Here is a 13,381-nt window from a genome sequence, read left to right as displayed (position 1 = left end):
TACCTTCCCAGTAGACTTCACTCCTTTCCAGACACAGAAGTAACAGAGAATCCATGACAGTAGAAGACACAGAGCCAGCTCCCAGCGAACACTGCCTAGATTGCTTGGACTGTCTGTGAGATTCAAAACTCTTCTCCTGAAAATCAACTTTTGAGTTACAATCCCACCACTTGCTTTTCACCATTCTCTCTGCGCCTCCTAAGGCAAATAGCCATGATTTCCATCTGTAAGGACTTAATAAGGAGTTGATAAATTGGAATGATTTTGTGTACTCACTCCCAGAACTCTCTCACTGGCGATGTTGCATTTCCTGCTACTGTCCAATTTAGATGTCCCACTACTCTTCTTTCAAACTCCATGCAGGTTACTGGTTAGGAGGAAATTACACAATAACAAGCATGTCTCAGAGCTCTCTGAATCTTTCCTGGATAAGGAGACATTTACAACAAAAAAAAAATCACTTGTCAAAAACAGAATATCTCAGTTTGAAGTGGTGTCCATAAATTTAAGATACGATCTCTCATTTGGGCATGACAAAGGTATGTCAACATCAACATGTCTACACACTGAAGTTAACCTGGTCCCAGATCTGTTTCTGCTCTTTGCAATGCCAATTCCATTGCTGTTTCTTGTCAATCCAAACAGGTTTGTTATGACAATGAGTGACAAGCAGTTGGTATGACAGCACAAGTAGACTGGCACTCAGGCTACACTGAAGTACATACCTGTGTTCCAGCTGTTTCTACAACTGGCCCAGGGGAGCTCAGAGCTGAATGAGGAGAAGAGGTAGAAGAAGGCCCAGGCTAGAATGATGATGTAATAGATGCTGGAATATAGAACCACCACCTGACTACCATAACCCAGTCCTGAGGAGGAGGAGGAGGAGGAGGAGGAGGAGGAGGAGGAGGAGGAGGAGGAGGAGGAGGAAGAAGAAGATATTTTACTGACAAACATGGAGACTCAATGTCATCAACCCTGATTAATGAATGATGGCGCCATTCCAACAAGACAGAAATTTGTGAATGTTTGAACACAGGACAAGTGTCCTGAATGCACGTGTCATGTCACTTTAAGGACTGTCACTTACTCTATCATGTAATAGCTCATGAATTAGTGTGAGCCTGAGTAAATCTGTTGATGTTTAATCCAAGCTTCTTCCAATAACTTGAATGAAATGTCTTGTTACTTTAACCCCTTTTTCATTTTTGAAGTTAAATCAGGTCAGAAACAGACCAGTCGTCCCCCAAGCAATCTAAAATGTGTCCTTATATTGTTTCAAACTGGTAAAGCAATGTGATCAAAATCATGGTGGATTGACTTTTACAAGTACAATAGTGCAATATCATTTACGGAAGAAAAAGCCTGCATGTACTGTGCATATATTGTACCTATTATGGCTAATTGTCTGGCCGTATATGTCACCCTCAACCGGCACATTCTTAACAAAGACTCTAGACAGAAACCTTGAGTTTACGTGCTGAATACCATTTTAAATCATATTGACATTGCTTTGGATTACAATGCTACTTTCTCAAGTTTAGATATTGCAGCTAGGAGTTTTCCTGAGTATGAATACAAAAAAACGATGAAGTTTGGTCTACAGTCCCTCTGAATGTTATCTTTTCTTTTGGCACAGATTATAGTACTATCAAATCTTTACTTTTCTGAAGGCTATAGCCTTTTTTCCTTTTAGCTGTCAGGCTTTCACATCTATTTCCCCAATGTGGCATTCACATTAGGAAGTAAATGCTATCAATTGTCAGACAAACACTGACAATTTAATTCCTAATATGGATGCAATACGTACAACAAGACCCCGTGGCCACATTCATATAGCATACCAGTAGGATTTTTTTATTTAACTAGGCAAGTCAGTTAAGAAACAAATCTTAACTACAATGATGGCCTAGGCAGTGGCAGTTCTAGACCATTTCAACTGGGGGGCCAAGCTGGGGCCAGTTGTACTGTTAGAGGGGCCAGTTACATTGGACGTTATTGTTGTCATTTCGTTTTCTTCACTGTATTGCAGGCATTAGCAGGCAAAAAAACATGTTCATAATCATCATCGTTGCCACTGTCTAATATCGGATGTAAAAAAAGAACGATAGCAAAAATTTGTTATGTAAAAATTATTTCATACTCCACATTTAGTGGGGCCACAATGGGGTCCAAAGTTGTTGTCACAGGGGCACTGCCCCCCCCCCAGAACCGCTAGTGGGCCTAGGATCAGTGGGTTAACTGCCTTGTTCAGGGGCAGAATGACAGATTTTTACCTTGTCAGCTCGGGGATTAGTTCTAGCAACCTTTCGTTTACTGGCCCAATGCTCTAACCACTAGGCTACCTGCCATCCCTAGGATGGCTGCTCTAGGGTCATATTAGCCTTTTAGATCATAATGACTAAGCTTATATGGACAGAGGGGACCTGATTCTAGATCAGCAGTCTTACTCAATGACGCTTATAAAAATGAGCCCTGATATTTACCTTCAAACAGGGGGCAGATCTTCCTCCAGCAGGTGATGCTGCCCTGCGTGGTGTACTGGCCCAAGGAGGTCTCCAGGAGAAAGAGTGGAATGCCACAGGTGAACAGAAAGAGCACATAAGGGATGAAGAACACCCCTTATGAACAACACAAGTTAAACCACAATTAAACATATGGCCCAAGACCATAACTTAATGTTTCACTTCATGTGATTATTTTTTTACAAGACACATTTTTTTCCCCCGAAGCCATCTCAACCACCTCAACCCCCAAGTATTTTTTATTCATATATATTTTTTGGGGGTGGGGGGGTGGATCGGCTTTAATATCGCAGATAGATTGTCACTTCCATCAAAGTAATTGTCTGCATCATTTCCAATCCCCCATATATTTTGGGGGGTAAATATATATATCTATATACATACATACACATATCCACACATATATATATATATATATATATATATATATATATACATAAACATGCATACATATACACATACATATACATACACACAAATACACATACATATATAAATATATAATTTAGAATATCTTTTTCCTTTATTATTCCCCGCAAACCTGATGAGGTTCACCTTGGGGTCATGATAGGGGTTACACCACATGAATGATGTATTATAATAATTGATTATGCTTATGTTGTATTAATAGAGGGGGAAGGGCTATAAGACCCTCCCCCACTACATTTACAGGGTCCTGGACCACAGATTAGCAATATATGCATTATAAGGTTTAATACTGTTCCACAGTTCTTTTCTAGTCTCTGCCTCTTATAAGAAACGGTCTGAGAGATGTGTGAGTTATTGCAGTCAAAACAGGGTGTCTGCGAGAAAGCGCCTCAAGGCTAAAAGAGATTCATAGACACAGAAACCTGCAGGAGAGTAAAAGAGATAAGAGACAAGTCAGACATAGCACTATAAGCCACATAGGAATGGAAAATTACTGCTGAGCCCTTAGAAAACACTGGACTATTGTTTATCCTGCAAGTTTGTATAACTGTACATGCATGGGCTTGGCCTCATCAGTAGAAGGTGTTGACGTATGCAGTTACATCACTAGGGGTTGACTGCAAGCATATTAAAGCAACTTTGACCTTTTTTATTTTGCAGAACTTACTCTGAAACACACGTGCTATGTTTCCATTGTCAACTTCTGTCTGCAATTGCATTAATAAAGGTTTGGTTTGATTGATTTACTTTAAGAAGATATTGCCTGATTGCTGATTTCACCAATAAGCCAATGATTGACAAGGAACAAGGAACCTACCCTGACAAACCCTACCACCCCTCCCCAATTGCGTAAACTAATAAACAATAACACTTAGGCTTCTACTTCCAGCTAATACATTTTACAGAAATAATCTATTTTACAATAGTTATATTTTGTTTGTTTTTAGTCCTGGACTTCCTCTATTGCAGGTGTCTCTATTTGCCATATTTTACAACAGTTCTGAGCCTATATACATTTTACAGACCCCGAATATTTTACATTTGTTATCTTGTTGTTATTAGTCCCACCCTTCAGCTCCATTCAACCCCTCCCATCTATCTCTTAACATCATCCATATTGGATTTATATTTGCCATACATTTTTCAACTGTGCTGTGATGCTTCACAAAGTACTGAACCTTTCTATTCTCATAGTTTCTACAGATTGTAAATTACAGATAACATTTTTTGCTAAAATTATTGATCGATTGACTATGACTTTTCAAATCACCGAGTATTGTTATCTGCAGCGTTAGATATAGGTAAATGTTGCAATTCTTCTGCCATTCATGGACCTGTGACAAAAAACGAGCTACATATGGACAGTACCAAAATAAATGATCTAATGACTGGGTCCTCGCAGCAAAACCTGCAGAGCTGGGAAGATTGCATCCCCCATATATATATGTAACATTTTATTCGTTGCAAGAATTTTGAATAATAATTTAAATTGAACAATTTGAAGTTTTGAATCCGGTGTCATTTTGCGTGTCATTTCATAAACCATGTGCCATGGAATCGGTACATCGAAAATCTCTTCCCAACTATTTTGCAATTTATATGGCACAGCTGTCAATTTTTTGGTCCTTAAATAAAACTGGTATATATTTTTATTTATCACAATTGTCTTTAACCAATTTTGGTCTTTAATGCAGGGCCGACAGACAAGTTCCTTACTTTTTCCCCCTTCCACTTGCCTCTTCCATTTTTGTGGTAGTGCTGCAATTACTTGGTTGTAATTTTGGGTTTAGCAGACATTTCCGTATGTCTGTGTTAGCTGCATGTGTGACATAACTCCACCAGTCCTATTTTTGATATCATTTACAAAAGATGGTAATTAAAAATAAAAATAAATCTTTTATCAATTATTATATTTGAGTTTAACCACAGGAACGCAAATATTTGTTTGTGTGGCTGACGGACTTAGCTACCACCTGAAGTGTTGTGTGTACATTTGGCATGTAAGTGTTAGGGATATTAACGTGGGGTTTCTGGGACACGTTCAGTAGCCTAACATCATTGAACATTGCAGATAGAAAGGCCATGAATAGAGTCGTCTTGATTACTAATTCTACATGTCAGAGTGGCATGTTTGTTCTCCATAGCATATTTCTATCAGAGCATAACAAAATGTTGTACAGTAGTGATGTGCATATCAGTATAGAGATTCTGGAAGCACCTAGAAGGTTTTGGTTCCTTTTGTGCACCCAGGCACGCACTGTTGTTTTTATGATTGTGCCGCCAGATAACATCTAGCCCTAGTGTGTAAATATCCCTATAATATTATAGCAACCACTGATATGTGTATATCAGGCCATGATTACCCATCTCTTAATGATTATTCCATTACCATCTTGTAATTGTGTGATTTCAATATTAGACTAAGATATGAAAAGAACAACTCTGTACTGTCTCCACCACAATGAAGTTAAATTAAGTGACTAGCTCTTTTGCATTGATAATGTAAAAGACAAAGGCTCACCTTGCCATACATTTAATGTGTGTTTAATTGTATGACCATGTAAAGATGTGATGTGAGACTCACCTCCTCCATTTTTGTAGCACAGATATGGGAACCTCCATATATTCCCCAAGCCTATGATCTGTCCGGCCACAGCCAGGAGGAACTCCAGCTTGCTGGACCACTGTCCCCTGGTCTGGGTGCTTGGCACAGGGACAGGCTGCACCAGACCCATCTCCTGCTGGGCAAGCGTATTGAACCTCAAATTGGGATCATTATGCTTCTCCATAACACTGAGGAAAACAAAGACAACGTTGTTTATTTGCGGTGAACACACGTTTATATAACATAGTCTGTGTGTTCTGAAGACAGTATAAGGACACACAGCTAACAGCTACATATGACCAGCTCCATATGACCAGCTACATACAGTGCCTTGCAAAAGTATTCACCCCCCTTGGTGTTTTTCCTATTTTCTTGCATTTACAACCAGTATTTTAAATTGATTTTTATTTGGATTTCATGTAATGGACATACACAAAATAGTCCAAATTGGTGAAGGGAAACTTAAAAAATAACTTGTTTTAAAAATAATATATGTATTAAATTGTAAAGTGCATATGCATTTTGCTGTGAAGCCCCTTAAAAGCCCCTTAATACGATCTGGTGCAACAAATTACCTTCAGAAGTCACATATTAGTTAAATAAAGTCCACTTGTGTGCAATCTAATTGTCACATGATCTGTCACATGATCTCAGTATATATACACCTGTTCTGAAAGGCCCCAGAGTCTGCAACACCACTAAGCAAGGGGCACCATCAAGCAAGTGGCACTATGAAGACCAAGGAGCTCTCCAAACAGGTCAGGGACAAAGTTGTGGAGAAGTACAGACCAGGGTCGGGTTATAAAAAATATTCAGAACTTTGGACATCCCACGGAGCACCATTAAATCCATTAAAAAATAGATGAACATGGCACCACAACAAGTCTGCCAAGAGAGGGCCGCCCACCAAAACTCACGGACCAGGCAAGGAGGGCATTAATCAGAGAGGCAACAAAGAGACCAAAGATAACCCTGAAGGAGCTGCAAATCTCCACAGCGGAGATTGGATTATCTGTCCATAGGACCACTTTAAGCCGTACACTCCACAGAGCTGGGCTTTACGGAAGAGTGGCCAGAAAAAAGCCATTGCTTAACCTGTTAGGGCTAGGGGGCAGTATTGACACGGCTGGATAAAAAACATACCCGATTTAATCTGGTTACCACTCCTACCCAGTAACTAGAATATGCATATACTTATTACATATGGATAGAAAACACCCTAAAGTTTCTAAAACTGTTTGAATGGTGTCTGTAAGTATAACAGAACTCAAATGGCAGGTCAAAACCTGAGAGATTCCTTTACAGGAAGTGGCCTGTCTGACCATTTCTTGAACTTCTTTTCCATCTCTATCTTTTACTAAGGATCTCTGCTCTAACGTGACACTTCCTACGTCGTCCATAGGCGCTCAGAGCCCGGGAAAAAACAGAATGTCGTCATCCCAGCCCCAGGCTGAAACACATTATCGCCTTTCTCAAGTGGCCGATCAAGGGACTCTGGGCTTATGCGCATGACCCGACCGCCCCCGCCTTTGTGATTTTTTCCTCTGTTTGCCGAAAAGGAGATTCCCTGTCGGAATATTATCGCTTTTCTACGAGAAAAATGGCGTAAAAATTGATTTTAAACAGCGGTTGACATGCTTCGAAGTACGGTAATGGAATATTTTGAATTTTATTGTCACGAATTGCGCCATGCGCACGACCCTTCTTTACCATTTCGGATAGTGTCTGGAACGCACGAACAAAACGCCGCTATTCGGATATAACGATGGATTATTTTGGACCAAACCAACATTTGTTATTGAAGTAGCAGTCCTGGGAGTGCATTCTGACGAAGACAACAAAAGGTAATCAAACTTTTATAATAGTAAATATGATTATGGTGAGTGCTAAACTTGCCGGGTGTCTAAATAGCGAGCCCGTGATGCCTGGGCTATGTACTTAGAATATTGCAAAATGTGCTTTCACCAAAAAGCTATTTTAAAATCGGACATATCGAGTGCATAGAGGAGGTCTGTATCTATAATTCTTAAAATAATTGTTATGCTTTTTGTGAACGTTTATCGTGAGTAATTTAGTAAAATGTTAGCGAAATCCCCGGAAGTTTGCTAGTTCTGAACATCACATGCTAATGTAAAAAGCTGTTTTTTGATATAAATATGAACTTGATTGAACAAAACATGCATGTATTGTATAACATAATGTCCTAGGGTTGTCATCTGATGAAGATCATCAAAGGTGAGTGCTGCATTTAGCTGTCTTCTGGGTTTTGGTGACATTATATGCTGGCTTGAAAAATGGGTGTCTGATTATTTCTGGCTTGGTACTCTGCTGACATAATCTAATGTTTTGCTTTCGTTGTAAAGCCTTTTTGAAATCGGACAGTGTGGTTAGATTAACGAGAGTCTTGTCTTTAAATAGCTATAAAATAGTCATATGTTTGAGAAATTGAAGTAATAGGATTTTTAAGGTTTTGAAAATCGCGCCACAGGCTTAACCTGTTGGGGCTAGGGGGCAGTATTTTCACGGCTGGATAAAAAAACGTACCCGATTTAATCTGGTTACTAATCCTACCCAGTAACTACAATATGCATATACTTATTATATATGGATAGAAAACACCCTAAAGTTTCTAAAACTGTTTGAATGGTGTCTGTGAGTATAACAGAACTCATTTGGCAGGCAAAATCCTGAGACATTTTCTGACAGGAAGTGGATACCTGATGTGTTGAATTACCTTTAAGCCTATGCCATTGAAACACACAGGGGTTGATTCATGTTTTGGCACTTCCTATTGCTTCCACTAGATGTCACCAGCCTTTACACAGTGTTTTGAGTCTTTTACTGTGAGATCTGACCGAACAAGAGCCATGGAACGGTGATGGCCGATTAGACTCTGGCGCGCGAGTTCATGTTGGGTACCCTCGTTCCAATACGTTATAAAAGAGAATGCATTCGTCCACCTTGAATATTATTCATGTTCTGGTTAAAAAAGGCACTAATGATTTATGCTATACAACGTTTGACATGTTTGAACGAACGTAAATATATTTTTTCCCCTCGTTCATGACGAGAAGTCCGGCTGGCTTAGATCATGTGCTAACAACACGGAGCTTTTTGGATATAAATGATGAGCTTTTTTGAACAAAACTACATTCGTTATGGACCTGTGATACCTGGAAGTGACATCTGATGAAGAGAATCAAAGGTAATGGATTATTTACATAGTATTTTAGATTTTAGATCTCTCCAACATGGCCGTTTGTCTGTATAGCAAAGCATATTTTTCTGGGCGCAGTGCTCAGATTATTGCAAAGTGTGATTTCCCAGTAAGGTTATTTTTAAATCTGGCAAGTTGATTGCGTTCAAGAGATGTAAATCTATAATTCTTTAAATGACAATATAATATTTTACCAATGTTTTCTAATTTTAATTATTTAAATTGTGGTGCTGACTTGACTGCCGGTTATTGGAGGGAAACGATTTCCTCAACATCAATGCCATAGTAAAACGCTGTTTTTGGATATAAATATGAACTTGATAGAACTAAAAATGCATGCATTGTCTAACATAATGTCCTAGGAGTGTCATCTGATGGAGATTGTAAAAGGTTAGTGCATCATTTTAGCTGGTTTTATGGTTTTGGTGACCCTGTCTTTGAATTGACAAAACATTACACACAGCTATTGTCAATGTACTCTCCTAACATAATCTAACTTTATGCTTTCGCCGTAAAACCTTTTGAAATCGGACAACGTGGTTAGATTAAGGAGATGTTTATCTTTCAAAGGGTGTAAGATAGTTGTATGTTTGAAAAATTTGAATTTTGACATTTATTTGGTTTCAAATTTGCCGCTCTTGAAATGCACCTGCTGTTGATAGGGTGCACCACGGGTGGCACGCTAGCGTCCCACATAGCCCCAAGAAGTTAAAGTGGCTGTTACGTAGGTGGGACGAATTCGTCCCGCCTAGCCCAGAGAGGTTAAAGAAAACAAGAAGCAAACACGTTTTGTGTTTGCTAAAAGGCATGTGGGAGACTCCCCAAACATATGGAAGAAGGACCTCTTGTCAGATGAGACTAAAATTTAGCTTTTGGCCATCAAGGAAACGCTCTGTCTGGCGCAAACCCAACACCTATCATCACCCCGAGAACACCATCCCCACAGTGAAGCATGGTGGTGGCAGCATGCTGTGGGGATGTTTTTCATCGGCAGGGACTGGGAAACTGGTCAGAATTGAAGGAATGATGGATGGCACTAAATACAGGGAAATTCTTGAGGGAAACCTGTTTCAGAATTCCAGAGATTTGAGACTGGGACAGAGGTTCAACCTTCCAGCATGACAATGACTCTAAGCATACTGCTAAAGCAACACTCAAGTGTTTAAAGGGGAAACGTTTAAATGTCTTGGAATGGCCTAGTTAAAGCCCAGACCTTAATCCAATTGAGAATCTGTGGTATGACTTAAAGATTTCTGTACCCCAGTGGAACCCATCCAACTTGAAGGAGCTGGAGAAGCTTTGCCTTGAAGAATGGGCAAAAATCCCAGAGGCTAGATGTGCCAAGCTTACAGAGACATACCCCAAGAGACTTGCAGCTGTAATTGCTGCAAGAGGTGGCTCTACAAAGTATTCACTTTGGGATGGTGAATAGTTATGCACGCTCAGGTTTTCTGTTTTTCTGTCTTATTTCTTGTTTGTTTCACAATAGAAAATATTTTGCTTCTTCAAAGTGGTAGGCATGTTGTGTAAATCAAATGATACAACCCCCCCCAAAATCTATTTTAATTCCAGGTTGTAAGGCATTAAAATAGGAAAAATTCCAAGGGGGTGAATACTTTCGCAAGCCACTGTATGAACAGCTACATATGACATATGACCAGCTATATATGACCAGCTACTTATGAACAGCTACATATGACCAGGTACATAGGCACACCTACATATGACCAGCTGCATTTGCACACCTACATATGACCAGCTACCTATGAACACCTACATATGACCAGCTACATATGACCTGCTACATATGACCTGCTACATATGACCAGCTGCATATGACCAGCTACAGTACATATGACCAGCTACATAAGAACAGCTACATATGAACAGCTACATATGACAAGCTACATATGCAGTACATATGACTAGCTACATATGACAAGCTACATATGACCAGCTACATATGACCTTCTACATATGAACAGCTACATATGACCAACTACAGTACATATGACCAGCTACATATGACCTGTGTGAGAGCAAAATTGTAAGATTATGTTATAATACTATAATTGCACGAAATGGTTGTTTTATGCAACAGAATAGAAGGTTGTCATAACTCTACTGTGTCTGTGTGAACTGAAAGTGGGCCTCTGGGAGATTTAACACTGACAGGAGATTCACAATGTCTTTGGGTGATACCGCATTCCAGAGCATGAGTTAATGTTTCTGTTCTATAAGGTACCAAGTAGAGATGGCTCGGGGTCAGACCCTGGTTTCTACACAATGAGAACAGTTTTTACAGCAGATACTGTCTGCTGTGAATTATAAGTATCTTAACCTTGTGACCCTTTCCATACATCTGTTGTTTGTCATGTAGACTGAAGGGGGTGTATCTTGGCTATAAAAAACCTTTGTAACTTTGTCTCGGGGCTCTCAACGAATCATCTGAGGTTGATTCGTTGACCAGCCATCATTATTGTAGAGCACTCAATCGATTCACTTTATATATGTGTGTTGTATTGACTTGCTCCCTTATTAATACGTGAATACAGATTTAGTTTAAGTATAACTCTGACTTGTGTGATAAGTTTGTCTCTCCTCATTTGATAGTAAAGAAATTAACCACCAAATGTAATGTTAACCTGTTATGGCTAGGGGGCAGTATTTTCACGGCTGGATAAAAAACATACCCGATTTAATCTGGTTACCACTCCTACCCAGTAACTAGAATATGCATATACTTATTACATATGGATAGAAAACACTCCAAAGTTTCTAAAACTGTTTGAATGGTGTCTGTGAGTATAACAGAACTCATTTGGCAGGCAAAAACCTGACAAGGTTTCAGGCAGGAAGTGGCCTGTCTGACAAGGTGTCGTTCTTCTTGTCTCTGTTTATTGAAGAGTGAGGATCTTAGCTGTCCCGTGACACTTCCTACGGCTGCCATAGGGTCTCAGAAGGCGGTAAAAAGCTGAATCGTGGCTTTGCAGGCTCTGGCTGAAAAAAAGTAGCGCGTTTGGATAGTGGCTGGTCACAGTACTGTGAGACTCAGGCTCGTGCCCGAGTCGACCCCATGCTTTATTTTCTTTCGTCTTTTTACCTAAACACAGATTCCCGGTCGGAATATTATCGCTTTTTTACGAGAAAAATGGCATAAAAATTGATTTTAAACAGCGGTTTATATGCGTCGAAGTACGGTAATGGAATATTTAGAAATCTTTTGTCACGAAATGCGCCATGCTCGTGACCCTTATTTACACTTCAGATAGTGTCTTGAACGCACGAACAAAACGCCGCTATTTGGATATAACAATGGATTATTTTGAACCAAACCAACATTTGTTATTGAAGTAGCAGTCCTGGGAGTGCATTCTGACGAAGAACACCAAAGGTAATCAAACTTTTCTAATAGTAAATCGGAGTTTGGTCAGGGCTAAACTTGGTGGGTGTCTAAATAGCTAGCCGTGATTGCTGGGCTATCTACTCAGAATATTGCAAAATGTGCTTTCACCGAAAAGCTATTTTAAAATCGGACACCTCGATTGCACAAAGGAGTTCTGTATCTATAATTCTTAAAATAATTGTTATGTTTTTTGTGAACGTTTATCGTGAGTAATTTAGTAAATTCACCGGAGGTTTGTGGGGGGTATGCTAGTTCTGAACGTCACATGCTAATGTAAAAAGCTGGTTTTTGATATAAATATGAACTTGATTGAACAAAACATGCATGTATTGTATAACATAATGTCCTAGGTGTGTCATCTGATGAAGATCATCAAAGGTTAGTGCTGCATTTAGCTGTGGTTTTGTTTTTTGTGACATTATATGCTAGCTTGAAAAATCGGTGTCTGATTATTTCTGGCTGGGTACTCTGCTGACATAATCTAATGTTTTGCTTTCGCTGTAAAGCCTTTTTGAAATCGGACAGTGTGGTTAGATAAAGGAGAGTCTTGTCTTTAAAATGCTGTAAAATAGTCATATGTTTGAAAAATTGAAGTTTTTGTATTTTTGAGGAATTTGTAATTCGCGCCACGCCTATCATTGGATATTGGAGCAGGTGTTCCGCTAGCGGAACGTCTAGATGTAAGAGGTTAACCAGATCACTGTGAACTACAGTTACCCGCTACCTCTCATAGCCACAGTGATTGAGTCAATGCACGGGGCGCGTCTTCACCAAACTAGATATCAGGAGCGCTTACAACCTGGTGCGTATCCGGGAGGGAGACAAGTGGAAGACAGCGTTCAGTACCACCTCAGGGCATTATGAGTACCTCGTCATGCCGTACGGGTTGATGAATGCTCCGTCAGTCTTTCAAGCCTTTGTGGACGAGATTTTTAAGGACCTGCACGGGAAGGGTGTAGTGGTGTATATCGATGACATTCTGATATTCTCCGCTGCGCAGGGTGCTTGGTTGACTGTTGGAGCATGACCTGTATGTCAAGGCTGAGAAATGCCTGTTCTTCCAGCAGTCCGTCTTCTTCCTAGGATACCGCATTTCCACCTCAGGGGTGGAGATGGAGAGTGACCGCATTTCAGCCGTGCGTAATTGGCCAACTCCCACCACGGTAAAGGAGGTGCAGCGTTTTCTTGGGTTTGCCAATTAC

General features: G+C 39.9%; 1 protein-coding gene across 1 annotated transcript in view; it reads right to left on the bottom strand.

Moving 5' to 3' along the window:
* The window catches only part of LOC106565343 (sodium- and chloride-dependent GABA transporter 2), a 31,241-nt gene extending 25,501 nt beyond the window's left edge, over window positions 1-5,740 (bottom strand). The window contains exons 1-5 of the mRNA XM_014132340.3: window positions 5,536-5,740; window positions 2,484-2,618; window positions 726-866; window positions 277-367; window positions 4-136 (exon numbers count right to left, since the gene is read on the bottom strand). Of these exons, the coding sequence (XP_013987815.2) occupies window positions 4-136; window positions 277-367; window positions 726-866; window positions 2,484-2,618; window positions 5,536-5,740 (705 nt within the window). The remainder of the gene's footprint in view (window positions 1-3; window positions 137-276; window positions 368-725; window positions 867-2,483; window positions 2,619-5,535) is intronic.
* Window positions 5,741-13,381: the final 7,641 nt, after the last annotated feature.

The sequence above is a fragment of the Salmo salar genome, chromosome 12 (genome assembly GCF_965601325.2).
Source record: "Salmo salar chromosome 12, fSalSal1, whole genome shotgun sequence".
Lineage (NCBI taxonomy): Eukaryota > Metazoa > Chordata > Actinopteri > Salmoniformes > Salmonidae > Salmo > Salmo salar.
Note: the sequence above shows the minus strand (reverse complement) of the source record. Positions and strands in the feature narration are given on the sequence as shown.